The sequence below is a fragment of the Carettochelys insculpta genome, chromosome 2 (assembly GCF_033958435.1).
Source record: "Carettochelys insculpta isolate YL-2023 chromosome 2, ASM3395843v1, whole genome shotgun sequence".
NCBI classification, from domain to species: domain Eukaryota; kingdom Metazoa; phylum Chordata; order Testudines; family Carettochelyidae; genus Carettochelys; species Carettochelys insculpta.
Window position 1 is genome coordinate 12,585,729 of NC_134138.1, and position 27,529 is coordinate 12,613,257.

The window sequence follows — 27,529 nt, forward strand, 5'->3', positions numbered from 1 at the left end:
GGTCCAGGTTTCTGGCCATATTCAGTCAACATCCGTTTCCTATTATAGTCTGTGACTCCTGGCAATGTGAATAAAGCAGGGAATTGTAACTGACACTTCTGAAGCAATACACCTCCCTTTGCTCTTCCCCAGCAATGTGTGACCCCCGATTTGCTGACCCCATGAGCCTCTGCAAACCTGTTTGATTCCTCCTTCCCACCTGGCAGGCCCCTGTGGGAGTAGCAAGTTGCCATCTGCCTGTACCAACCAAGCACAATAAAATGATGGAGGAAAACAGTATTGGAGATCATATGAATGGAGCATAAGGAAAGGAGAGCATGTAAGGAGCACGAATGCAAGACCAGGATGAGATCTTGACGCTCATGGGGGAGCAGTGATATAGTAGATTGGTATAGAGCCAGTCTACAGAAACTAAGCCACTCCACACCGAACAGGGAAAATGGAAGGAAATAGTGAGAAAGGCATCAGACACCAATGGGCGCTGAGCTCATGGTTGTTGTGGTTGATGATGATGACGGGGAAGCAAACAGAACTGCTGATTTTCCTCATAGGAGTGCAAGAAAAGCATCTGGAGCACAGAGTCCCTGTGTTTTCTGAGCTGAACCGACCTGCTCTTCTCACATAGTTCCATCGGCTTCTCTGCCAGGCTCCCTGGAATGCAGGGAAGGAGTCAAGGGCACCCTCACACGCAACTCCAAAGAAGTCTGCTGGAACAGAAGGATTTCATTTCCATAGTTAAATTGCTGAATCGGGGTTTGTTATGCACCCCATGCCCTTGCACCCTCCACCCCAACCCACTCCTGAGCTCACATGTGAAACTTTTCTGTCTTTGTTTCCTTTTGTTTCCTGAATAAAAATGCTTAATTTCAGAACAAGATCTTTATTGCTTATGTCAATTGTGTGATGGTGGGCATGGTTTGCAAGACAGTTTACAGGCCAGTACAAGTAATGAAGGGGCCACCTTGCTAAGAGCAATATACATGATTGTCACATCACTCTTTGGTCATTCATGAAACTGGTTTTCAAAGCCTCTCTGATTCCCTGTGCTCCTGTGTACTCTTCTTGTTGCCCTGATGTTTGGCTGCTCGTAATTAGAGGCGAGATAATCTGCCTCAACAACACACCCCGACCCCTCCGCCAGAAACTTTCCCTCCTTTCTTTCACAGATATAATGGTGTACACAGCAAGCAGCCACAATAATGGGAATATTGCTTTTGCTGAGGTCTTAACCTAGTCAGTAAACTGCAAAACTACTCTGCACTGCTCAGGCCTCAGCTGGAGTATTGTGTCCAGTTCTGGGCACGGCAGTTCAAGAAAGATGTGGAGAAATTAGAGGGGGTCCAGAGAAGACCGACAAGAATTATTAAAAGTCTAGAGAATGTGACCTATGAAGAAAGGCTGAAAGAACTGGGCTTGTTTAGTTTGGAAAAGAGAAGATTGAGGGGAGACATGATAGTGGCTTTCAGGTATCTAAAAGTGTGTGATGAGGAGGAGGTAGAAGAGTTTTTCTTTTTGGCCTCCGAGGATAGAACAAGAGGCAATGGACTTAAACTGCGGAAAGGGAAGTTTAGGTTGGACATTCCTAACTGTCAGGGTGGTCAAACAGTGGAATGAATTGCCAAGGGAGGTTGTGGAATCTCCATCGCTGGAGATATTTAAGAACAGGTTAGATAGAAGTCTATCAGGGCTGGTTTAGACACTAGTTGGTCCTGCCATTGGAGCAGGGGGCTGGACTTGATGGCCTCTTGAGGTCCCTTCCAGTCCTAGTATTCTGTGATTCTATGAAAACCTTACCTTCAAAGGCCAAAAGCACATTCTGCAACCAATTTTGCTCTTGCTCAGACTGTAGTTGAACTATTCCGTATTATGGTCCAGGTTACCTGTGTACATCTTCATGAGCCAAGGGAGCAAACAGTAGGTCTGGTCTCCAAGGGTAATGATTAGTATTTCAACATCTCGACTCATAATTTCCCAGTCTGGAAAGAAAGTTCCAGAATGCAGTTTTCTGGAGAGACCGGAGTTCCTGTTGATGCCCCCACCATGCACATTTTCCAAGCAGCTCACATTGATGCTGATGAAATAGCCCTGGTGATCCACCAGGTCCTGCAACATCATTGAGAAGTGCCCTTTGGCTATGTCTACCCTAGGGCCCCCCCTTTTGAAAGGGGGATGCTGATGAGACACTTCATGATATGCTAATGAGGTGCTGCAATGAATATGCATGAATATGCAGGGGAGGGTTCCCCCTGCCCACCTGGCCCTACTTTACCTCCATAAGTACAGCCCCAATGGTGGCCTTGCCCACCCTGAACTGCTGTCCCGTGGAGTGATAGGAGTCCGGGGTGGCTAGCTTCCAGATGGCAATCGCAACCCGTTTCTCCAGGGTGAGGGCTGGCCGCATGCAGGTGTCCTGGTGTCGGAGTGCAGGGGCGAGCCAGTGGCAGATCTCATCGAAGGTCTGCCTCAACATGCGGAAGTTCTGCAGCCACCTTTCCTCGCCCCACTCCCTTAGCACCACATGCTCCCACCAGTCGGTGCTGGTGGGGTGGGTCTAGAGGCATCGGGGCACCGGGGGGGGTGCCTGGTGGTGCCCTGGTGGGAGGAGCCCTGTGGCCCTGGGGGGACCGTGCAGCCACCCAATGAGCTCGGGTGCAGGTGCAGCAAGGGTGCACAGCACTGCCAGCAGGGCATCCATGATGAGGGCGTCCTCCTGCAGGAGGTGTCGCTGGGCCTCCATGGTGGGCACGAGTGGGCTCTGCTGGGCTAGGACAGGCTGAGCAGCACTCGGCTCATGCGGAGGGAGGGGCCCTTTAAAGGAGGTGGCTGGCTGCGGCCCCGGAAGGGCTTGTCAGCCATGGGACCCCGTCTGCGTCATTTCCTGCCTCCCTTCTTCTGAAAGAGGGCTTGGAGTTGTGTGGACACTCTCTTTCAAAAGACCTTGACGGCACTTCGAAAGAGCAGATCGGAACACCGATCTGAAAAATGGCAGCAGGTGCTCCTTTCAATGGCTGCTTTTTCGAAAGCCGAACTTCGATTTTTGCCCTTTCGAAAGGGCACTTACGTGTAGACACAGCTTGAGTGTGTAAAGTTCTACATTAACTTTTATAGTGTCACTATGTGGGAGACAAGTGTATTTCTTAGCTGGAAAACTGATCAGTTGGAATCAGAATGGTCATTGATAGAGTCATGATCAGAAATCAGGTATTTCTTACGCACAGTCCTCATCTTAGAACACCATCTGAAAAGACTGGTCATACTTAAGCTTGTGAAATTTTTAGATGTCACTGCCTGTGGTTAGAAAGTCACACGTTTCTAGTCTGGCACTGTCTGGTCTGGCAAAAATCCATGATCTGGTATGATTGTAGTTAGCCGGATGTCCACTTATAATGAATGTGGCCAAGTTTCCCACGGTGCTTAAAGTTTGTTTACAGCCACCAGTCCTGGCTGTCAGTAGTCTGTGCTGTTATTGAGCTCTAATTTACCCCTAAATGTCTTCTAAGAGTCCAGTGGAAGTGTTGGTAATGCTGCTAGACATTATTGACCTCCTGTGGTTCAAATTCTTTTGTTCAGCAGCGATCAGATCTCAAGGGTGCCAGACAAGAGAGATTTGACCTGTACTGTACAGTTGTTAATCAATAAAACTCTCTGAAAACCTCTGATTAAACATTCTGATCACTATTATAAGGAGCATCAAGCTTGCTTATTTCAGGGCTTTCCAACTTGTGAATTCTCTTGTTAGCATGCAAAACAGAGAAACTGTCATCCATGAAAAAGTTATGGCAGTTGCTTTGTCTGGCATGGAAGTGTTTCTAGACAGCCTGAGGAGGCTTTCCAAAACTTCATCTCTTTCCTTGCATTATTCAACCAGGGTCAGAGTTGAATCCTCTGGACTAAATTATGGCCTCTCTACCAGTAAAGCTCTTGAAGATTTAATCTTTTATAGCTTTTTCACACTAGCAAGCTGAAACAAAACCCCGATCAACTCTGTGGGAACAAATTTATTAGATTATATGCATTTGGCTGTTTCACATGCTGGGGCAGATCCTTACATAGTGTAAATTGGTATTGCTTAGTGGAGCTATCCTGATTTATGCAATGGGAGGATCTGGCTCAAAATAGTTGAAAATAAATTTCTTTATATGTGTGTATGAGTAAAATGAATGAACTCCCCATATTAAAAGTTAGCAGAGAAGAGCAATCAACCTGAGTGTTTTAATCATCTTATTTTCTCATTTTTCCCCATTTTTAGGTCAAGTTGAAGTATTGTAATATTCTTAGGAAGCCTGATAGTAAAATGCTATTTTTACTTTGATTTGCAGTATGTACCAGTTCTTGTGTTCTGGGTAAACGTAGAACAAGTTTGTAAAATAATAATTAAAATTAAAACAAACTTAATTTCTTTTTTCAGTATAGCTATGCTATATAAAATGTATTTTAGTTAATTGATTAGATTGTAAAATGGTACTTCTCATCCATTCAGTAGACTTGAGCAGTGAATTTATTTTACTTTATGTTTATTGAGTTGTATTTCATCTCCATTCTTTAAATGATTTTTAAATTTATTACTGAATGGCCTAGCCCAGCATAGTTATTTTTCTGTGAAATGTTATAGCTAAAATTTGTTGACATTTTTAGGACAATAGAAAAAATGTCATAACGTGTATTTACAGTTTAAGTTGTGGGGCTGGGACATGTTATTTAACACAGCCAACCTGTTTTACAGAGGTATAGTTATAGTACCATGTATGCAAACTATTTTATCTCAGTAATAAACTTACGTATTTATACGCAATGCTTTCAATTAAAAAGATGCTGTCTTGTTATTTACTTGATTTCAGTGTTGTGCTGTCCTGGAATAAAGGTGAAAATTATTTTGCGTTTTTAAATTGAGGCTGGGATTTCAAATAGATTTAGATGTCCAGTTCCCACTGTCTCTCAGTGAGAATTAGGTACTAATTATTTTCTTGACACCTTCAGAAAATACCAGGCAGATAGGGAAGCTCATGACTCCTCCTCATATCTTTTCTGGGCATACACATTTGATTATTTACTGTAGCAGTTTCTGATTGTATGTTATCTATCAATGTTTTTAATGCCTTTTTGCTGTAGAAAATGTTCAGTTTTGCCTTGATTCCATTTCCAAAATTTATCTCAGTCCTATTTCAGTTTCAATACAAACGTCTTTCAAAACATTGAATGCTATTTTCATTACTGAAGAGATCTTGCCCTTCATGGGCAGATTTCTGAAATGAGCTCTGCATGTTTTGCACTTTATTTGTGCATAGTAAACAATCAAAATAAGTTAAATTGCCTTCCATGACTTTTCTATTCATGCGGATGAAAAAAAAATTGGCAGAAAGACCTTCAGAAAAAAGCATGCTTGCCAAAATATCAGGCTTTACTTGAGCAAAAATTTCCCTCATTGTAAGAAAGGGATTAAATATTTGCTTTTGTCTATATGGGTATTCTTGGAAGTAGCACTGTTCTTTGTAACTTTGGATAAGGACAACTGGACTCTGCAGTATTTGCTAAGCAGTAGATAAAAGGAAGATTCTGTTAAATGTGGAAAAAATAGTTTTAGCACCCCAGGGTGAATGCCTCAATAGCAAAACTAAGTGGAACATTAGCATATTATATACCTTGCGAGGCCTACAAACAGGAAAGGCATCATCTTCACCCCTCTTACACCTCAGCATCACTATCAAAACAAAAAGCAGTCAAGTAACACTTTAAAGACTAGCAAAATGGTTTATTAGGTGAGCTTTCGTGGGACAGACCCATTTCTTCAAAAAGACTACAAAAAGATCTCAGCAAACTGAGTGATTGGGCAGCAAAATGGCAAATGAAATTTAATGTGGGTAAGTGTAAGCTAATGCATGTTGGAAAAAATAACCCAAATTACACGTACTACATGATGGGGTCAAATTTAGCTACGACAGATCAGAAAAGGGATCTTGGAGTTATAGTGGATAGTTCTCTGAAGACATCCATGCAGTGTGCAGCGGCAGTTAGTAAGGCAAATAGGATGTTAGGAATTATTAAAAAAGGGATCGATAATAAGACAAAAGATATCATACTTCCCCTATATAAAACTATGGTACGCCCACATCTCGAGTACTGCGTGCAGATGTGGTCTCCTCACCTCAAAAAAGATATATTGGCATTAGAAAAGGTTCAGAAAAGGGCGACTAAGATGATTAGGGGCTTGGAAAGGGTCCCATATGGGGAGAGGCTAGAGAGACTGGGACTTTTCAGTTTGGAAAAAAGGCGATTGAGGGGCGATATGATAGAGGTATATAAAATCATGAATGGTGTGGAGAAAGTGAATATAGAAAAATTATTTACCTTTTCCCATAATACAAGAACTAGGGGACACCAAATGAAATTGATGGGTAGTAGGTTCAAAACTAATAAAAGGAAATTTTTCTTCACACAGCGCACAGTCAACCTGTGGAACTCCTTGCCCGAGGCGGCTGTGAAGGCCAGGACTCTATTAGGGTTTAAAAAAGAGCTTGATAAATTTTTGCAGGTTAGGTCCATAAATGGCTATTAGCCAGGGATAAAGTATGGTGCCCCAGCCTTCATAACAAGGGCAGGAGATGGATGGCAGGAGATAAATCACTTGATCATTGTCTTCTGTTCTCCTTCTCTGGGGCACCTGGCATTGGCCACCGTCGGCAGATGGGATGCTGGGCTCGATGGACCTTTGGTCTGACCCAGTATGGCCATTCTTATGTTCTTATGTTCTATGTTATGTTCTTCATGAAAGCTCACCTAATAAATCATTTTGCTAGTTTTTAAAGTGCTACTTGACTGCTTTTTGTTTTGATAGTGTATAGACTAGCACGGCTTCCTCTTTGTTACTACTCAGCATCACTATACGGGTTGAATATCTGTGATCCAGCATGACTTTAGTGAGCCAGATGTCTGCTTATCATGGGTGTGGGAAAGTTTCCTGTGGTCCCATAAAGTTGTTTATAGCCGCCAGTGCTAGCTCTCAGTATTCCAGGCTCTTATTTAGCTATAATTTATCTCCAAATGTCTTTTAAGAGCCCAGTAAACAATGTGAGTGTTGGTATTGCTGTTAGACTGTATTGACATTCCATGGTTCGGAAGATTCTTTGGTTCGCCACCAGTTAGGTCCGGAGGGTGCTGGACTAGAGAGCTTCAACCTATGCTAGTGATGGCTTATCTCAGCCAAAGATCCTGCTGGATACAGACCTGTGTAAGGGTCATGTTTTTATAAGTTTGCACTGTTTTGAAGAGCTGGGTTGTTTTTTTTTTTCAACAATTTAAACCTTTTGGGATATAAAATAATAAACTTTCCAGAACTGCCCTATATTGTACAAAATATTACTTATCTACCTCCTGTGATCCTGCTCTCACTCTGTGGAACTCTGTGGCTTATACTTATGGACATTTTTAGACTATAAATATTCCTTGTCTCACAGTTTAAGGTATAGTTTATCAAAGGACAAACCAGGACTAAAATTCTGGTAAAAAAAAATCTACCTGAGTAGATTCCTCTGGCACAGTTAACGTTTCTGGCATTGTAGAGATTAATTTTGACCTTCCAGGACAAATTAGATGGAAAAATCTAGGTTCCATGAGTGACTTACCTTTTACTAAATCTTGTGTGCTCAGATGCAAAAGAAGACAAAAGCTTATGAATGGTTCCTAGTGTAGGTGAGGAACTGTCAAGATTTGCAGAAGTGTTAGAAATATTTAACAAGTACATGTTCTTTTTCTTTTCCCTCCCCACTGCATCTACCTCTCTATTCACCCTCTTTTCTCCCCTCAGCAGTTTCCCTGTGTAAAACATATGGTGGCTCAGTTTTGGTAATGTCCATGAGTGGTCCAGATTCACATAAAATCGTAAAACTAATAATTCAGAACTTGAATTTTGGTTTAAAAATTAGTAACTTTTTTTTCCTGCATCCATAAGAAATTTAACTATGTTGGAGCCATTGATTAGCCCTTTGGATAAAGTATGATCTGGTTGCCTTTTAAAGGCATGAACAGAAGATTCTTTTTCCCCCACAAACACTAGGCTCAACAATTTATAACGTGCATTTTTATGTGTTTTAGGGCATAATTCAGAAGATAGTGGACAGTCACAAAGTAAAGAATGTGGCCTGTTATGGATTACGGCTCAGTCACCTGCAATCTGAGGAGGTCCACTGGCTACATCTGGACATGGGTGTGTCCAATGTGAGGGAGAGATTTGAATTAGCCCACCCTCCGGAAGAATGGAAGTAAGGTTACAAAGCTGTTGAATTTCAAAAGCAAATAATTTTGTTCAGTTTGCCGTAGACGTCATATAATCTGCTTTTTTTTAAAGGAAATCCTCTTGCAGCACTCCTAAGACCAGGTCTAGTAGAAAGGGAGATGACTGCCTGTATTTAGCCAGTCAAAGGGCAAGAGAAATGAGAATTTGCTTTGCTATTCCAGAGGACAGGCTCATTTGCTAGAAGGGAGTCTGACAACTGTGAATAACTGATAAATCTGATTTGAGATTGCAAAATTTGGAATGGAATACAAGTAGAATAAAACTTGCTAAATGTGTAGTTGGTCCAGTCATAACATTTAATCATATCTTTGTTTTAAGTATAAATATGCTGTGATGTGTTTAAAATACTTCTAAAAGGGCATTTTATATTGTCTTTAAAAGAAATTAGGAAAGTGCTGTTAAGTTTAATATAATGCAGTCATCATTTAATTAGGACAAATGTTAATTATTCATGTTTAAAATGTTACAGATTTTGAATAGGTTAAGATTCTCCAAGTCAGATTAAATTTGCAAATCTGTTAATATATACACTAGAGAAGAATACAATTCAGACTGTCTTAAATGGCTTGTTTCTGTTGTGCTAATAGAAGTAAAAAGGAGTAGAAAATTTTGTTGTCAGAAAATTGAATGGATATACTGTGTAGCTGAATAAATACACAGAGCAGATCTACTAAGAAGTGTTCATAAAATCAGTTAATTCAGGTAATTGCTATGTGATGTAGGATGTGTCACAGTGATCACCAGTCTGACTCTTCTAAATATAATCAGGTTTTTTACCATAGCACACTTTACTCAGAATTATTAATCACTTTCAAAGCCACAGATACATTCTTCCGAAGAACTGAAGTAGAGTTAACAGTGTGCACTTAATTTCTTGAAACTTAAATTGATAGATAATTTACTAGTAATTGTTTGCCACAGTTAGCATGTCTGATCCTGTGAGTTTATTAATGCAGTATTTCTGGCACCAAAGTTTTAAACTTTCACATTTTCTTCTGTGTACATGACATTTCATACCTTTCTATACACTGTAATGATTCAGGTTGATGGTTTTTTTCAAGAAAATGATATTTAGTATTTGTAAGTGTCTATGGGGGCAGAGGAATATACTACGCACACAATATGACCAGAACCAAATATAAGGTGTGAATAATTTATGCCATAGAAAATTTCTTACCCTAGCGTAAAAGTGCCATTTTGCAACTGAGATGCAACCCCATATGTTACATATTACAACACAAAGTTAATCAATTTTAAAAGCCAGATTAGATAATTGCTTTGACATTTGGATAAAGGGATTGTTAAAAACCTCAGACAAGTGTAATGTTAAGATATAAATGATTCAGTACATTTTCAAATTATCATTTTATGCTTTATCGAATGTTAGCAGGTTGACATACATTTTATACCTATAGAGAATAGCTTAGAATAATTAAAATGTTGCGGTCATATTTGTAGTACTGTAGAACAGAACATTTAGGTTCAGATGACAGTACTTGTTAAAATATTTAGGTTAGAAGAGTAAGAGAGAAGTCCTGGAATGGTGCTTGAATTAATATTTTCCTACAAAGTAATAATCCAGTAGCTACTTCTAATATGGGAGTTTTTTAATGATTTAATTCAGTATACATGGGAAATGTATTTTTAATGTTCTTTTTAGATCAATCCAGATGCTTAAGTTGTATTTCCTGTCTGCAGAAAATTCTTGGAACACATTCTGTCTCTAACATAAGTGATTTTTGAGGCATAGTTAGGTACGATTGCCAGTTCTGAGGAGGAGACAGAGCAGAGCAGAGGAACAGTAAGGGAGGTGACTCTGTATTCACACTGCACACCTGAAAGGTAAAAAACACACTTTTTTTTTAAGCAGCATAGACAAGGTATTCAGCTGTCACAGATCCCCAAATGAGTTCAAAAGGATGATGTCAGTGAGCACTGGAGACTTTATCATTGGAACTGAATGCTCATTTGTTCATTGGTAACATTCATTCTATTCAGGAAACTAATATTGAGGAACACAGTTGTATACTATGATGAGCATTGCTCTCATTTCCTCATTGTGCAGGATCTAGCATTGCAAACAAATGTTTTATACCAAATTTATGTGTTGATTTTACTTCTGTAATTATAAAATATTTAATCTTCCAAATTAATTTGAGACAAGCCATTTATCATTAGATGCATCCCATTGTTATGTAAATTGTTGTATTTAATATTGGTGATGAATCTTCTTTGTTAAAAATTTGTGTTAAAAATAATCAATTAGCACTGTTAAGGAAAAATAGAACTTAAAAGATAAATATTTGAGAAACTTGGCAGCTTGTCCAAAAGGCAAAGTTCAAAAGCTTTTTTGTACTGGTTCCTGTATTTAATACAGTGGATTCTCTTAATATGGTAATAAAGAGGCTTTTATAGTTTGTTTGTTTGATGACCGATTCAGTTTGACACAACTTGTGAAAAAGACATGATAATCACAGTAACAAGCAAATTCATATTTATAGGGGACCTACTTGCTTCTAAGAACATAAACCAGGCAAGGGTTTGCAATAACATTTTCAGTAGCGCTGCAGTTTCAGTTACTGATTCACTACTATTTTGTTCTATGTAGAGCAAGACAGCTGTACTTAGCAGGGAGGGAAAGATTTAACTGAAATGTTTGGTACTGAAATGTATGTAAAAAGGAGAGAATGGAGCATTAAAAATTATAAAGTAAGTCCTTCTTGTGAAATAAATTGGAGATCAACAATAATTTGCAGTAGTTGCTGGAGCCAGGACGATATTTAACATAGTGAACAGAGACACACCTGAAGTTTATACTTAGCTTTCAGTCCGTATCATCATCTTTATTTTTTTTCTCATTTTCAAAGGTATCAATAATCAATTTCTGCTTTGTCCAATGACCACCCACATTATAAACAGTTCTGTAGTACCATGCTGCAGAAATGAAATCTAGAGATGTTCTCTAATTCAGCCTATAGTTAGTTCAAGTAGAATGACAGAAATACAGCACTGCAGGGAGCTTAAGAAGTCTTCCCATCCAGCCCCCGGTGCTCAGACAGGACCAAGTAAACTAGACCCTTCCTAACAGGTGTCTGTTCAACTTGTTATTAAAAACCATCAGTGATTCCATAGCCTCCCTTGGAATCCTACAACTACCTTTATAGTTAGAAAGTTTTTCTTGAAATCTAACCTAAATCTCCTTTGCTGCAGATTAAGCCCATTATTTCTTAATCTTCTGCTGCACAAGGAGAACAACTGATCACTGTCCTCTCTGTAACAGCTGTTAACATTCTTGAAGATTATCAGCCCTACCTCAGCGTTCTTTTCTCAAAACTGAAAATGCCCCATTTTTTAACCTTGCCTCATAGGTTGGGTTTCTAAAGATTTTGTCATTTTTGTTGCTCTCCTCTGGATGCACTCCAGTTTGTCCACATCCTCTTTCTATGTGGTGCCCAGGACCTGGGCACAGTGCTCCAGCTCACGTCTGACCAGTTCCAAGAAGTGTGACAGCTTTCTCCTGAGTCTAACTTATAATACCCCTGTTAGTGCACCAGAGAAGGACATTAGTCTTTTTTACAGCTGTATCATATTACTGATTCATTCAGTTTGACTGTGGCCACACTTGTCCAAAACTTCGAAATGGCCATGCTAATGGCCATTTAGAAGATTACTAATGAGGTGCTGAATTGAATATTCAGGCCTCATTAGCATTAGGATGCTTCCATCTGCGGCGCTTCAAAACCACTGCTTTTGAACGCTCGCGGCTTGGCGCAACTACATAGGGGTCCTTTTCAAAAGGACCCCGTACATTTCGAAATCCCCTTATTTCCTTCAGCTGATGAGAAAAATGGGATTTTGAAATTTGCAGGGTCCATTCTAAAAGGACCCCCATGTAGCCATGCCGAGCCGTGAGCATTTGAAAGCAGAGTTTTTGAAGCGCCACGGCTGGAAGCATGCTAATGAGGTGCTGAATATTCAATTCAGCGCCTCATTAATAATCTTTGAAATGGTCGTTTGCACAGCCATTTTGAAGTTTTGGCCAAGTGTGTCCACAGTCTTTGTGTTCTCTTGTGACCCTCAGACTGTTTTTAGTAATACTGTCACCTTGCCAGTTAGTCCTCATTTTGTCGTTGTGCATTGAATTTTTCCTTTGTACATAAAATATTTTGTGCTTGTCTTTGTTAAATTTCATCATTTTTAATTTAGACTAGTTCTCCAGTATGTCAACATTATTTTGGATTCTTATTCTGTCTTCCAAAGTGGGTGCGATAACCACGAACCTCACAGCTTTGGGGGCAAGTGGCTTCTCCTCTTCAGCCATTGGTGTCTGTTTGCCACCTCCTGTTGCCAGTATAGCAAATCAGTTCTTCATCTTGATGAATGGGGGAATTTGGTAGGGGGTAAAACAGTGTCTACTGCCCAAGATGGGCAGCAGCCAATCTCTTCCATGTTGAGCACGTGGTTCAACTCCCTCTTCTGTTGTTTCTGTGGTTGCCTAATATTCTCCTTCCCATATGTTTCCCCATAAGTCCTGTCAATGAAGTCCTCGTGCTCTTGGATGGTATGCAGTTGAGCCACCTCCTCCTGCAGCTTTCTAATCTATTTCCTGTGGGAGTCTACCAACCAACAGCTCTTACACCCAAGATGTCACAGCAACCCCCAAGCTTTATGAAAATTGGCTTCTGAATATGTATAACTCGAAGATACTTTATGACAAACAGGTCATGTAACCTAGTATCCAAGATCCTGTGATTCCCTGCATATGTAAATTGTTTTTTGTGACTGTAAGTTTTTGGATGTGATGTTAGAAGTAGGATTTTTTCAATCCAAATATACCAGTAAACGCCATTAGTGATGCTTTAGGAACTTAATGGCTGTGTGCTCAGGTCAACAACCTGTGAATGGTTTTGTTTTTCTTGTAAGCCCAAACTGTGGTTGGTCCTACTACAAAGACATGTGACCAGACCTTGTCAGGGAAGTCTCCTGTGTCAGGATGACTGGGTTGTGAGAGGGTGGGGGAAAATGGGCCACAGGTGCAAGCAGAGGAAGAGCTGTCAGTGGTATTAGTGATACACTGTTTCCTCCTATTGAGGGTTCTTCTTTGTTGAGTGCTTATAAATTAAAGAGAGGAGGAAAAACACACAACCCTGCTTCCCTGTTTTCCTTCACTGACAAACTCAGCTCACCGATTCTCTTAGCCTCCCATCTGCCTTTGCCGCATCAGTGTGTGGAATTATTCAACCAGGCGAAAAAGCAGCCACTAATCTCATTACAACCGACAATCACAAGATTGATTATGTATCGGAGGGGTAGCCGTGTTAGTCTGGATCTGTAACAGCAACGAAGGGTCCTGTGGCACCTTATAGACTAATAGAAAAGTTTTGAGTATGAGCTTTCGTGAGCACAGACTCACTTCATCAGATGCTGGACTTGATTATGAGATTTCTAAAGAAGTTGTGGGCATCTTGTTATGAGAAAGATATTTGAAGATTCTTGAGAGAAGAGCAACAAATATGTGGTTGTAGAAAATGATTTATTAGGAAAGATTAAAAGAGGTAAAAATTTGTATCTTGCTTGGCAAATTATCAGGGGTGATAGATCAATGTACAAACCATTGAAGTGCAGAAAGCACAGAGAAGGAGAGGTGTTACATAGGGGACTTCAGAGAAATGTATGAAGAGAAGGTACATGTAGACCGGGGCAGACAAAATGTGGCCCGCAGGCTGGATGTGGCTCACCAAACCACTGTTTCCATCCCACCACCGTCCTACAGTCCAGTGGGATCCTTGGGCAAGCTCTCTTCCTCCTGCTTCCCCATACGCTATTTGAAGTGGCCAGCTACAGGCGTCATGTGAGTCTGCTTGCACTGCGTACCCTTCAGGCAGGGAGCTTCACGTGCTCCCCTATATGCTGTTTCACATGGCCAGCTACAGGGGCCATGTGAGTCTCCTTGCACTGTGTGCCCTTGGGGCAGGGCACTTCGTGTGCTGCCCTGCCCCCAGCACAATCTCACAGCTCCCATTTGCTGGAAACCAGCCAGTGGGAGCTGCCTGAGCCGTACTTGCGATGCAGGCAGTATGCAGAGAGCCGCTCCCTCAAAGAGTGCACAGAAAGCACATGGCTCCTGTAGGCAGGGAGCTTGCCTAAGGTTACCATTGTGTTGTTGGCTGGGAAATGCCACAGGTAAACGCCATCTGGCCAAGGGCTGCACCCTGAAATCTCACTTCCTCCCTCCCCTCAAACTTCTGTCCCCACCGTCCTACACCCGTACCTCACCCAAGGCCACAATGCACGCCCTCAGCACCCCCATTCTTGGACTCATCCCCACTTCCAGACCCTGGACCCCAACTGCTGCCATATGTCACAAACCCCTCCTGCCCTAGGTCGCAACCCAAGCCCCTGCACCTCTCCTATATCCCTCCTCCATATCAGAATCTTCGCCTGCACCCATACCTTCTCCCAGACCCTGCACTCTTTCGTGCACCCCAGTACCCTTTCCCAGGTCACAACCATCTCCTTCACCCAGATTCTTTCTGAATGACCCCCACTTTCTACCGACCCTGAACTGCCTTCTGTACCCAACCTCTATCCCAGATCCTGTACTTCCTCCATCAATAGCAAGGAAGAGTGGAGCCTTTGAACACATCAGTTTCTTGGGGGTGCTCCCCCACCACACCCCAATGTAGACAGACTTCTGGACAAGTAAACCTCGACCCTTCCTCACCGTTGTGCATGAGAAATGGTGAAAGTGCCATTGGCACTAGTTTGTTGGGCCTAGAGAGGGAACAATTCTTCATTTAAAGAGATGAAGACTAGGTCATCCAACAAACCTTTTTTCACCTTCTATTTGTACATTAAGCTTCTGTAATTCTCTACTGTCTTGACCAGGGATTGGCAATAAACAGGATGGGCATGGTTTATCGGGGTTGGCCCCTTGGTGTGTCACCAAATGTTTTATTTACCTGAGCACCTACAGATACAGCTGCATACAGCTGTCATTGGCCATGGTTTGTCATTCTTGGCCAATAGAAGCTGTGAGAAACCGTGGCCCAATCTGTGCCTCTTCCTGCGCTCCGAATGGCTAGGAATGTGGCCAACAGGAAAGGCAGGGTTCTGCACCTGCAGACGCACTGGTAAATAAAGTGTCTGGTGGGCCACTCTACTCATCGCCTATCCCTGATTTTGAATAACTCATCTGTTTGTGTGATGGAGATGGGTTCGTTGTCTTTGTCTTTGCTGTATGGAGTTCAGCAGCTTAAGTTAATTTTTTTTGTTTGATATCTGTCCTTCTAATTGAAATATGGGGCAAAGTAAAATAGAAACTAAATATACTAGTCTGCCTGATGCTTCCAGACTTAGGGTTACTTTTAAAAATAAATTATACATTGAATATTAAGTGTTTTTATTTTTTTCGGATGCAGTTGATGATGTGGTTAAAAACTATAGTATATGTTCCTTTGCTTTTTTTTTTCCCCCAACCAAAAATTAGCCCGACCTATGGCACATCTGGGGCTCAAGTCTAGAGATGCATGGTATGGGCATCCCTGCGCTGCCCAAAACCAGATAAACTGAAGGATGTTTATTTCTCCATTGGAAAAAGCCAAATCACTACTGCTATATTACTGAGGCCAATGTAGAACAAAGCAAATTCCCTGTTTATAAAAACAATTATTTTCCTTCTTTTCACTCTCCCTGTCTTATTTTTCCCCTTCTACATTTTGGTGTATCTTCAGGCTTTATTCACGTACTAGCTTTCTAGATTTTAACTTTAAACTTTAAAATTTTCAAAATCTAGAAATCTAGTATGTGGATAAAGATGAAGATACATGATGTATACGATGTGAGTCTGAAGGTTCATAGACTTCTTTAAAAAGGTTTGATTTATTTTATGCCAAAGATTGAACAGGCACTTTGTTTTTGAAAAGAGCCTCAAAATATCATGAACAAATAGATGAGTATTTTAAATCCCTAGTTTTATATACATAATAAAATGTTGCTTTTACACACACACACACACACACACACACACACACAGAGTTCACCATAGATTGAGTATCCATAAGTAGAAATGAGACACGCAGCAAATCAAAATTCCATAGCTGTTTGCCATTTTTGTGAGCTTGGCATTCATTATATGTTCAAACGAGTTAATGTCATTTTGGTCAATATTTTTGTCTTTTTGTCAGGTTTGTGTGCCTTAACTTTCAGTCCTTAACATTATTTTCTGACTTGCTAAGCATCCTCTCCTATCCTGCTGAAAACAGCAATGTGAAATTTCAAAATGTTTCTAATTAAAAGGATTTTGTTGCTGGTCATCTTGCTATAATGCTGTGCTGTTAGAGATGTGCTGGGTTTACACTGCATGAGACATTCTAAGATCTTCAGAGTAGGGATCACCTGATAGGAGTATTTAGGTGCCACGGCAGTACCCATAGCTAATACTCGATGGCTATGTCTAGAAGAATTTGTCAACAGTAATGTCTTTGGACAGAGTTGTGTTGACTTCTGTCAACAGGGTGCACCTGCACACAAAAGCAGATTGACAGAGCGGTCTGACCGGAAGCTCTGCAAACACAGCTGCCCAGTGGACCAGAAGCCCTCTCTGTTGGCAGAAGTGTCTACACTGCACTTCAGTTGACAAAACTCTGTTGACAAAGTGTTATGCCTCAAATTTTTGAGGGATGAGTCTGTCGAGACAAATGCAGAGCTCTGTTGAGACTCTATTGACAGAAGATCTTATGAGTGTAGACGCTCCCTGAGTTCTGTTGACAAAAGGCCCCTTCTGTCAACAGAGCTCTCTAGGGAAGACACAGGCAATCAGTTTCCAAATACTCTGTTTATAAACAAAAGAAAAGCTTTAGGAAGACCCCAAAAATCTGGCATATCCAGCAAATCAAAGTGACCCCTCATCCTGCTTCAATGCACTCCCTGCTATATTTGAATTTTGTGGCAATGTTATGGTGAGACTTAGATTTTTTGAGCTATTATGTGCACCTCAGTACCCTAATATGGGATATGCATATCTGTTTCTGAAACCCTCCGACAGGTAAATCTCAGCTATTTCTTTGGGTGGAGTCCACAGCACCTTTATTTGATAAGAGACTAGCCTTTTCCAGCTGGGAATGCACCTTTGGCTAATGCATGGGTTGTGGCTCCCTGGTGAGCTATACCAGTTGCCATTTTCACTATTGGCAGTTGTGCGTTAAACATGCATGTTTATATTCACTTAGGAACATAAGAAATGTTACTTGCTCAGACAAATAGACCATCATCTTAGCTTCATCTGCTACCACTATCTGTCATACCTATAGCGGGGCTTGGCAGACCGTCCAAGTCTGAATTCAGGTGTTTGCATCCTGAAAAAATCCGCTATAAACCTATATGCCTGTTAGAAAAACATAATCATCTGTTCCAGCAGGTGGTTCAGACCTTCTACTCAGCCATCCCCACAGGCTTGTCTACACTAGCTCCCTACTTTGAAGGGAGCATGGTAAGTAGGGTGTTGGGAGTTTATTAATGAAGTACTGCGGTGCATATGCAGCACTTCATTAAGCAAATTCCTCCCCCCCACCCCATGGCAACTTCGAAGCGTTAAACTTCAAAGTGCCAGCTCGCATCTAGCCACAGCTCACCCACTGATACTCCTAAGTGCCCAGGGTACTTCGAAGTCCCTTTACTCCTCAAAATTTTACTCCTCAAAATTAAATAGGAAGCAGTTTTGACAGCCCAAAAATTTTGAGGAGTAAAGGCATTTCAACGTGCCGGCGGGTGAGCTGCGGGCGGCAGTTTGGTTAATGAAGTGCTGCATATGCACCACAGCACTTTATTAATAAACCCCCAACACCCTACCTACCATAGAGAACAACAGGAAGTCTTGTGGCACCTTATAGACTAACAGATATTTTGGAGCATAAGCTTTTGTGGGCAAAGACCCGCTTCATCAGATGCATGAGTTGGTGGGGGGGCGGGGTTCAGAGGGGCTCTGAACCCCCCCCCCCCAACTCATGCATCTGATGAAGCGGGTCTTTTCCCATGAAAGCTTATGCTCCAAAATATCTGTTAGTCTATAAGGTGCCACAAGACGACTTGTTCTGGAAGCTGCAGACTAACACAGCTACCTCTCTCCTACTTACCGTGCTCCCTTTGACGTAGGGAGCTAGTGTAGACAAGCCCCACGTGATTTACTATGTACACATCTGCCTGAACCTCTGTCCTTCCAAACCACACTGGTGAGATGAGGGTTGCCAGTAATCATAGTGACACACAAACTTTTTCATCTGGATTTCATTATAACTGGGCTGTCAAAATTGTTTCCTATGTAATTAATGAAATTTAAGATGTAATTGCTTTTAAAAATTTTAATAGCATTTACGAATTATACAGAGAGGTTTTTGTGTGTGTTTTGGTTTTTTTTTTTGTTTTAATTCTGTTCATAGCTGGAAGGGACATAAGAATCCATCAAATCCAGAAGCCTGTGCTGAGCCAGGTCCAAGTATACATAGACCATTCAGGACAGGTCCTTATCCAACCTGTTCTCGGAAGCCACAGTTGAAGATTTCGTTATTCTCCTTTCACTATGGATGTAATCCTGTTTTCTGTCTCTTTAGATATGAACTGCGAATCCGATATTTACCAAAAGGATTTCTGAATCAGTTTACAGAGGACAAGCCAACACTGAATTTTTTTTATCAGCAGGTAAATTTATTTTTACTATTGTTTATTTTCTCATTTGAAATTGAGAAAGCTTGTTCTGCTTATATAGGGAACAATTTTGCTGCAGGAACAGAAAAATACAGATCAACATATTATTGTGTGTATAAAACAGAAGTGAAAGAGAGAGTCAGTTCTTTCTCATTAGGAAGTGATGACTAATACCCAGGGATGTTTTGGCAGACTTTTTCACAATTTGGACAGAATTTATAGTTATTCACTTTACTATGATTCATATTTCTCATTTTATTAAATTACTTGTTTCCAGTCTACTTGAAAGTGTAACTCTATAAGTTGTTTTATGTTTATTAATTCGTTCATGTTCGTGTATTAATTGCTTAACCTAAATACAAAAGTATTTTCAGGATTTTCAAGCATTCTGCATCTGATAATACAGTAATTAGCAGTGATTTCAGAAATGTGCACTGGTGACTAACAGTCATAATAACCTTTCAATCTTATTGTCAGATATGGACTGTTGTTTGCCTTTGGGACCAATTTGCAGATGTGAATGTTTGAAGTTAAGTATCTGAATCTGTATTTTGATGTCTGTATTAACACAGTTGCTTAAGATGCTTACTTGAGTACTAGAGTACAGAGTTAGATATCTAACTTTAAACAGATAAGATATAAGTGAAAATATTTCCCTCTAATGTAGAAAGAATAGTTTTCTCCACTTACAGGAGTTACTGGATGAAATTTTGGCCTGAGTTTTGCCGGAAGTTCGGACTAGAAGATGATAATATTCCCTTCTGGCCCCAATAGTGTATGAAAACTCAGCCTCTGAACTATTGATGCTATCTACTCATTATGCAGGAGTTTTGCAATGTGTTTGATTGGTGTAATGTTGACAATTCCTATTGCTGAAATACTGTCAGTGTTGCCTCTAATTTTTTCCATCCATGGATGGAATAAATTTTATGTGCACTGAGGCATGTGTGTATGTGCTCCACCAGTAGAAGCACATGATGCCCACTGTGTGTGGTGGTGGGCTCTCTGCTAATAATCTGGGCAGCACACGAATGTCTCCTGGGTGGCCATCCAAGTACTCAATTTACAGGGAACACCGCTGTCGGTGTTTCACAGGCTTACATTGCTGAAAATAACCCTCTCAGTATCAAGTATTACACAAAATTCTTATACACATAACCCTTCATTTGTTTCAATAGTTGCAACCACTGAAAACTATTACTTAAGTCACATAATTATTATGGTGACCTGTAAAGAGAAAAAAATGCATTTGTCTCTCTCTTACATCTTTGTACATTAAAAGAGGAACAGATTTTTAGCTGTCATTTTACAAGAGTGTTTTTTTTTTCAACTTCTCAACACATTTATTAATCATTAGAAAGGTTCCACTCTTATACGTCTCCAGCAAAGGTACGTGCTCACAATACACCCTCTCTCTCCCCACAAAAGATCTCTACCAGAAGCAGGAAGGCGAAATTTGGCATGTCCTATATTTCCAAATTTTACTAAAAAGAACCCATAAGAAATATCTCAAGCTTTTTTTTCGTCATAAGAAAGCAAAAAAAGAGCAGAAGTTCATTCCATTTAAAGAAACAAAACAAAATTAGGCAGGTTGTCCTTTGAGAACCCCAAGATTAGCTTTCATGGCTGGTATCAAGCTTTCTGGAGTGGCTCACAACCATAATTACCAACCGGAGGGCATGAAACCGGTTAAGAGTTTTGGAGTTATGAAATCATAACTGGTTGATAGTTCTATACTTAGATTTCACTAACCAGTTAACAAACGTGAACTTCACTAGCCCTGTAACAGTCTTAACATGGAGTAACTGACTATCCTGATGGATGTTCTTGTCTGTCTTGCAACCCAGGCAAACCTGTGTAGTTAGAAGTCACTGATGCTGTGTTCTGACAGATATCTTGCTTTGTCAAATGTTAATAGTCATTGAGCTATGTGCATGTGTTCCCTCTGTGTGCTGCTCTGGCTTTGCACAGATAGTTAGTGCAGCAGGTCCTAAGAGAACCCTCAAAGGCCACAAAAATCAGATAAGGTGCAAAGGCACTAGGCCAGGTTTAGTGTCAGTGAAACATAGTCCTAGCTCCCTGGATCAGATGTTTACAGTTACGCTAACACATATATACTCATTGCAACGGACCATAAGAACATAAGAACCATCTCAGTCAGTGGTGGGACTTTCCCCTGCCCCCTGCAATCAACCAAAGACAGCCCCTCTAAGATACATTTTTATACATGGATATAAACAAGTTACATATCAATCCTGACGTATCAGATGTCACTCTCTGATGTACCTAAATGCCATCCATTACCTTGGACATGGTGGTTTTGATCAAAATATGGCTATCCATCGTGCTGTCATCCTGACCCTGTCCTGAACCTGGGTCAGTTTATTTCTGTTATTCACCGAGAGCTTGTTGGTATCAAGATGTTTCCTAACGAGGTGTTCTGTTACCACCCTCCTGGAATGTGTTCAAGACTTGTAGCTAATACTCCTTAGCTATGTGTGTTTCTGAGGAATCAGTCCTGTTCCTGCCAGAATGTTGGAGCAAGGTCTGCCTTTGCTCAAAGCTCAACTTTACTTTATATTAGCCAAGTCTTGATCACTTTTACCTACACTTGAGTTCCTAAGACTAGGCTTGTGACAAACAGACTTACGTTTCAGGTCCTCTTACTACAACCTGCCTTTGTGATAGATGGTCCCTTGCACCAAAAATCATATTAATATTCAGGTTACTCCCAGTCCAAAAGTACCAGCTACTTATCTCAGGTCAAGTGCATCCTAGATCTCTCACTATTATTAACTAGGAAGAAGCAATGAGAGTTGTTTACAAGGTCAAAACAGGTAACAATACACACACAAATGAGAATGCAGTCTTTGGATCCAAAAGATGATAGTAGCTGGTATAATATGCAAGCTTTATGTCCTTTAGGGCTAAACCAAGCTAAACATCTGGAGACCCCTTGCTTTTGTTTAGAAATCATAGCCCCTCAAAGTTCAAAGTACTTAAGGATACAATTTCTCTTTAACAGAGAGTTTTGTCCTTTCCCCCCCCAGCATTCAAACTGGAGACAAGTTCTCTTCAAGCGTGTTGTCCACTGATGTTTCAAAACAGCTTGTTTGATGTCTGTAGACCTTTTTTTTTGGCTGGGGAGGGGGGCAGAGAAGGTAACAACACCTTTTGTACTAAACTAATATTTCACATTTAGTGATGCTTTTCCCCTGTTGTGGAAGTTTATAGTTTTAGCAAACATTTTTATAATTACAGAGCGAACATTTAAGAATTATCTTATAACATGGAATACAGATATTCCAAGTATGATTAATACATGCAGCATCTCAGAGGCATTCCATAAAAATAATACACGTATAACTCTAATATTTGGTTTACCAATGCTAACACAGAGACAAGCCAGCCTGGTTTCAAGCTACTTATTTGTCAGTGTTTAGTGAAGCCCAGTGTCCTGGGCATAAGCTGGCACCTGGTCTGCCAGCATGACACACACATATCACTTACCAGTTGTCTTATAGAAGTATGGCTAGTGGCAGGGGAAATGAAATCTGTATGTGAGCTGGTTTTAGACTATGTCTGCACTTACCTGGAAGGTCGATGGCTGCCACGTGATTTTTGGTGCACCAGTTGCATACCAAAAATTAACTTTGCAGCCATTAACTTCCATGGCTGTCTTTACAGCACAAGGTCGACAGAAGCGCTCCTCCTGTTGACCTTCCTTAAGCTTTGCAGCTTGTGAGGAGTTCCGCGGCCAATGTAGACCCTGGAATACACTGTTTCATGTTGTCATGTATCAGAGGGGTAGCCGTGTTAGTCTGGATCTGTAGCAGCAACGAAGGGTCCTGTGGCACCTTATAGACTAACAGAAAAGTTTAGAGCATGAGCTTTCGTGAGTTAACTGGCTTCTTCAGATGCTGGCCCTGGAAATCTGCAAGGCCAGGTATAAATAGGCCAGAGCAAGGCTGGGGATAACGAGGTTAGCTCAGTCAGGCAGGCTGAGTTGTATTGTCATCAGTAGATCTGGAGATGTGAACTCCAAGAGAGGGGAAGCTGCTTTTGTATTTAGCCAGCCATTCACAGTCTTTGTTTAATCCTGAGCTGAGGGTATTGAATTTGCAGATGAATTGTAGCTCAGCAATTTCTCTTTGGAGTCTGGTCTTGAAATTTCTTTGCTGCAGGATAGCTACTTTTAAATCTGCTGCTGTGTGTCCTGGGAGATTGAAGTGCTGTCCTACGGGTTTTTGTATATTGCCATTTCTGATATCTGATTTGTGTGCATTTATTCTTTTACGTAGAGACTGTCCAGTTTGTCCGATGTATATGGCAGAGGGGCATTGGTGGCACATGATGGCATAAATTACATTGGTAGATGTGCAGCTGAATGAGCCCACGATGGTGTGGCTGATCCGGTTAGGTCCTGTAATGATGTTGCTGGTGTGTATATGTGGGCAGAGCTGGCAACGAGGTTTGTTGCATGGATGGGTCCCTGAGATAGAGTGACTGTGGTGCGGTGTATAGTTGCTTGTTAGGATTTGTTTTAGGTTGGCAGGTTGTCTGTGAGCAATGATAGGTCTGCCTCCCAAGGCCTGTGAAAGTGTGGGATCATTGTCCAGGATGGGTTGTAGATCCCTGATGATGCGCTGTAGAGGTTTTAGCTGAGGACTGTAGGTGATGGCTAGTGGTGTTCTGTTGGTTTCTCTCTTGGGCTTGTCCTGTAGTAGGAGGCTTCGTGGCACACGTCTGGCTCTGTTGATTTGTTTTCTCACTTCCTCAGGTGGGTATTGCAGTCTCAAGAATGCTTGGTGCAGAATCTGTAGGTGTTTGTCTCTGTCGGAGGGGTTGGAACAAATGCGGTTATATCTAAGTGCTTGGCTGTAAACGATGGATCGTGTGGTGTGTCTGGGATGGAAGCTGGAGGCATGAAGGTAGGCGTAGCGGTCAGTAGGTTTACGGTACAGGGTGGTACTGATGTGTCCATTGTGTATAAGCACGGTAGTGTAAAGGAAGTGGATCTCCTGTGTAGATTGGTCCAGGCTGAGCTTGATGTTGGGGTGGAAGTTGTTGAAGTCCCGGTGGAATTCCTCCAGAGTCTCCTTCCCATGGGTCCAGATGATGAAGATTTCGTCAATGTAGCGTAAATAGAGCCGGGGTGTTAGTGGACGAGAGTTGAGGAAGCGTTGTTCTAGGTCAGCCATGAAAATATTGGCATATTGAGGGGCCATGCGGGTACCCATAGCTGTGCCGCTGATTTGAAGGTATATATTGTCACCGAATCTGAAATAGTTGTGTGTGAGTATAAAGTTGCAGAGCTCAGCTGCCAGATGTGCTGTAGCATCATCAGGGATACTGTTCCGGACAGCATTTATTCCATCTTTGTGTGGGATGTTGGTATACAGAGCCTCTACATCCATGGTTGCTAGGATAGTGTTTTCTGGTAAGTCACCAACGTATTGCAGTCTTCTCAGGAAGTCAGTGGTGTCACGGAAGTAGCTGGGGGTGTTGGTGACACAGGGTCTGAGGAGAGAGTCCACATAACCAGCCAGTCCTTCAGTGAGAGTGCCAATACCGGAGATGATGGGGCGTCCAGGATTTCCAGGCTTGTGGATCTTGGGTAGTAAGTAGAATAACCCTGGACGGGGCTCTAGAGGTGTGTTGGTGTAGATCTGTTCTTGTGCTTGTGTAGGGAGTGTCCTGAGCAGACGGTGTAGTTTTTTAGTGTATTCCTCGGTGGGGTCTGAGGAAAGTAGCCTGTAAAATCTGGTATTGCAGAGTTGTCTGGAAGCCTCCTTCTGGTAGTCAGACCTGTCCATGATGACAGTAGCTCCTCCTTTATCTGCCTCTTTGATTATAATGTCAGGGTTGCTTCTGAGGCTGTGGATGGCATTGCGTTCCGCACGACTGAGGTTGTGAGGCAAACGATGTTGTTTCTCCACAATTTCTGTCTGTGCGCGTCGGCAGAAGCATTCTATGTATAGGTCCAGACTGTTATTTCTGCCCTCGGGAGGAGTCCACGTGGAGTTATTCTTCTTGTGCTGCTGGGAGGTTGTCTGTGTAATGGTGTGTTGGTCAGTGTTGTGTTGAAAGTATTCTTTGAGTCTGAGACGGCGAAAATAGGCTTCCAGATCACCGCAGAACTGTATCATGTTTGTGCGTGTGGTGGGGCAAAAAGAGAGTCCCCGAGAAAGGGCAGACTCTTCTGCTGAGCTGTGTGTGTAGCTGGACAGATTGATGATATTGCTGGCTGAGTTAGTGGTACCACTGCTGTGGCTCTGTGTGGCAGGCAGGAGTTTAGAAAGTTTGCAGTCCTTTTTCTTCTGTATAGTAGTGAAGTGTCTAGTGTAAATCTCTTGTCTTATTTTAGTAAAGTTCAGCGGCGTGGAAGTTTGTGTTGAAGGTTGGTTATTGATGAAAGACTCCAGGTTGGAGAGCTCTTTTTTGATGTTCTCCTGTTTGTTGTACAGGACGCTGATCAGGTGGTTCCTCAGTTTCTTTGAGAGTGTGTGGCATAATCTCTCACTGTAGTCTGTGCAGTATGTAGATTGCAAAGGATTTTTCACCTTCAGTCCATTCGGTATGATGTCCGTTCATTTGCATTTGGAGAGAAAGATGATGTCTGTCTGAATTTGTGCAAGCTTCCTCGTGAGATTGATAGATTTCCATTCAATACGGCTAAATGCAGTGCCTTGCATGTTGTCAAGTATCAGGGGGGTAGCCGTGTTAGTCTGGATCTGTAGCAGCAACGAAGGGTCCTGTGGCACCTTATAGACTAACAGAAAAGTTTAGAGCATGAGCTTTCGTGAGTTAACTCACTTCTTCAGATGCTGGTCCAGACAGACATCATCATTTAGCCGTATGTACAGATTTAGAAGAGCAGATTCTGCTCATAATTACACTAGCATATTTTCATATGATTCAGATCTAACCTGTTTGAAGTTGACTCCACTGAGTTCCCGCTTAGAAACTTAAGAACATCTAGTAGGGATGCACTAAATTGAATTTTGAGCTTACTGCCATTGACTCTGGTACTCCTCACAGTTGTGAAGAGTAAGGCAAGTTGACAGGGGAGTTTCTTCCATCAATCTCCCACAGCACTTCATTAAGAAACTCCCAACACCCTACTTACTATCCTCCCTTCGAAGTAGGGAGGTAGTGTAGACAAGCCATATGTATTTTATCCTCTCCTTCTTCTTCGAGTGTCCCCGTGGGTGCTCCATAATAGGTGTCGGGCTTGCCCGGCGCCGCAGATCGGATCTTCCAAGCAGTTTCTGCTGGACCGCTTATGCGTGCCGCTCCCTTGCGCGCTCCTGGCCATGTGCGCGATCCGGTCCCCGCCAGTTCCTCTTAACCGCCGTCGGCTGCAGATGGAATCCGAACTAGGCTAAGGCCAAGTAGCGTATTCAATGACTTTAACTGTTTTTCTTTAAAGTTTTTCAAGTACTTAGGCTACTGCAAGTTAGCCGGTTGTTATTTTTGAAAAAAAAAAAACAAAAAAAAACAAAAGCAACAAACAAACTACAAGCGGGACAGCTTCAATCCAGTCCCAGTAACAAGCGCCGGAGGCCAGGAGCATAGGGCCATCAGCCCTCCTGCTGCGGCAGGCCATCGGAAGGGGAAAACAGCACAGAGAAGGTGCTAAGTACCCGTTTAACAACTGAAACACTCACCAACAATGTCCTCTTGAGGATTTAAAAAATGTGAGTCCTGCCGAGAGGCGATGCCAGCGTCCGATGGGCACAGTCTATGCATAAGGTGCCTTGGGGAGTCCCATGTTGCACAGAAATGCTCCTTCTGTGTTAAATTAACAGCCAGAGCAAGGAGAGACAGGGAGATGCGGCTTAAAATGCAGCTTTTTGATAAGGCCCTCCAGCCAGACGTGCCAGAGCGGCCGCAGCAGGAGGGAACCTCTGGGGCCCATAAAAGGAAAGCTGCCTCCCTCACCCCATCAGCGCAAAAACGGAGGAAAGCCTCCCCAGCCCGATCCCTGCCGGCAGCAACAGCGAGCGGGACGGGAGGAGCGAGCAGCCCCCAGCCGCAGCAACAGCTGATCGGCGGCGGCACGGAGAGCCACGTGGAAACGGCTCAGCCTCCGATAATCAGCCAGCCACCCCGCACCGCAGGCAGGGCGGCGGCTAAACAAGCGCCGGTACCGGTGGCACTGCAGGCAGCGGCACCGACCCCCAGGGAACCGGCGGTGCAGAGCGTGCAGGCACGCAGCCTGCAGGCACCGAAGGACACCGCACGTGCGGCACTGCCTTCGAGCATGCCTAGCACGGTGCGGACGGGGCCGGGATCCCCTGTGCGTCAGGGGGCGGAGTTACCTCCTCCAGGGAGGGGGAAGGCTGCACACAAAACGAGGCACCGCAGCCCCTCTCCAGACAGGGCTGTGGAGTTGCTTTCTCACAGCCCTCCGCTTATGTTGCAGACTCCAACCAGAAGGCAGGGGTCCCCCCAGCCTACCCGGAGCCCCCTTCTCCATTTTTGCAACCAGCCTCACCCTGGCTGGGACCACCTTCACCCTTCCTGGGGTTTGAA

At 42.4% G+C, this 27,529-nt stretch overlaps 1 protein-coding gene across 9 annotated transcripts in view; it reads left to right on the top strand.

Annotated features, from left to right (window-relative positions):
- PTK2 (protein tyrosine kinase 2) overlaps positions 1–27,529 on the top strand; it is a 418,848-nt gene that overhangs the window by 183,866 nt on the left and 207,453 nt on the right. For 8 of the 9 annotated variants that reach the window (XM_074986603.1, XM_074986600.1, XM_074986607.1 and 5 more), the window contains 2 exons: positions 8,089–8,255; positions 18,898–18,985. In XM_074986603.1, coding sequence (XP_074842704.1) covers positions 8,089–8,255; positions 18,898–18,985 — 255 coding nt within the window. The remainder of the gene's footprint in view (positions 1–8,088; positions 8,256–18,897; positions 18,986–27,529) is intronic. The other variant, XM_074986608.1, reaches the window with a different exon arrangement.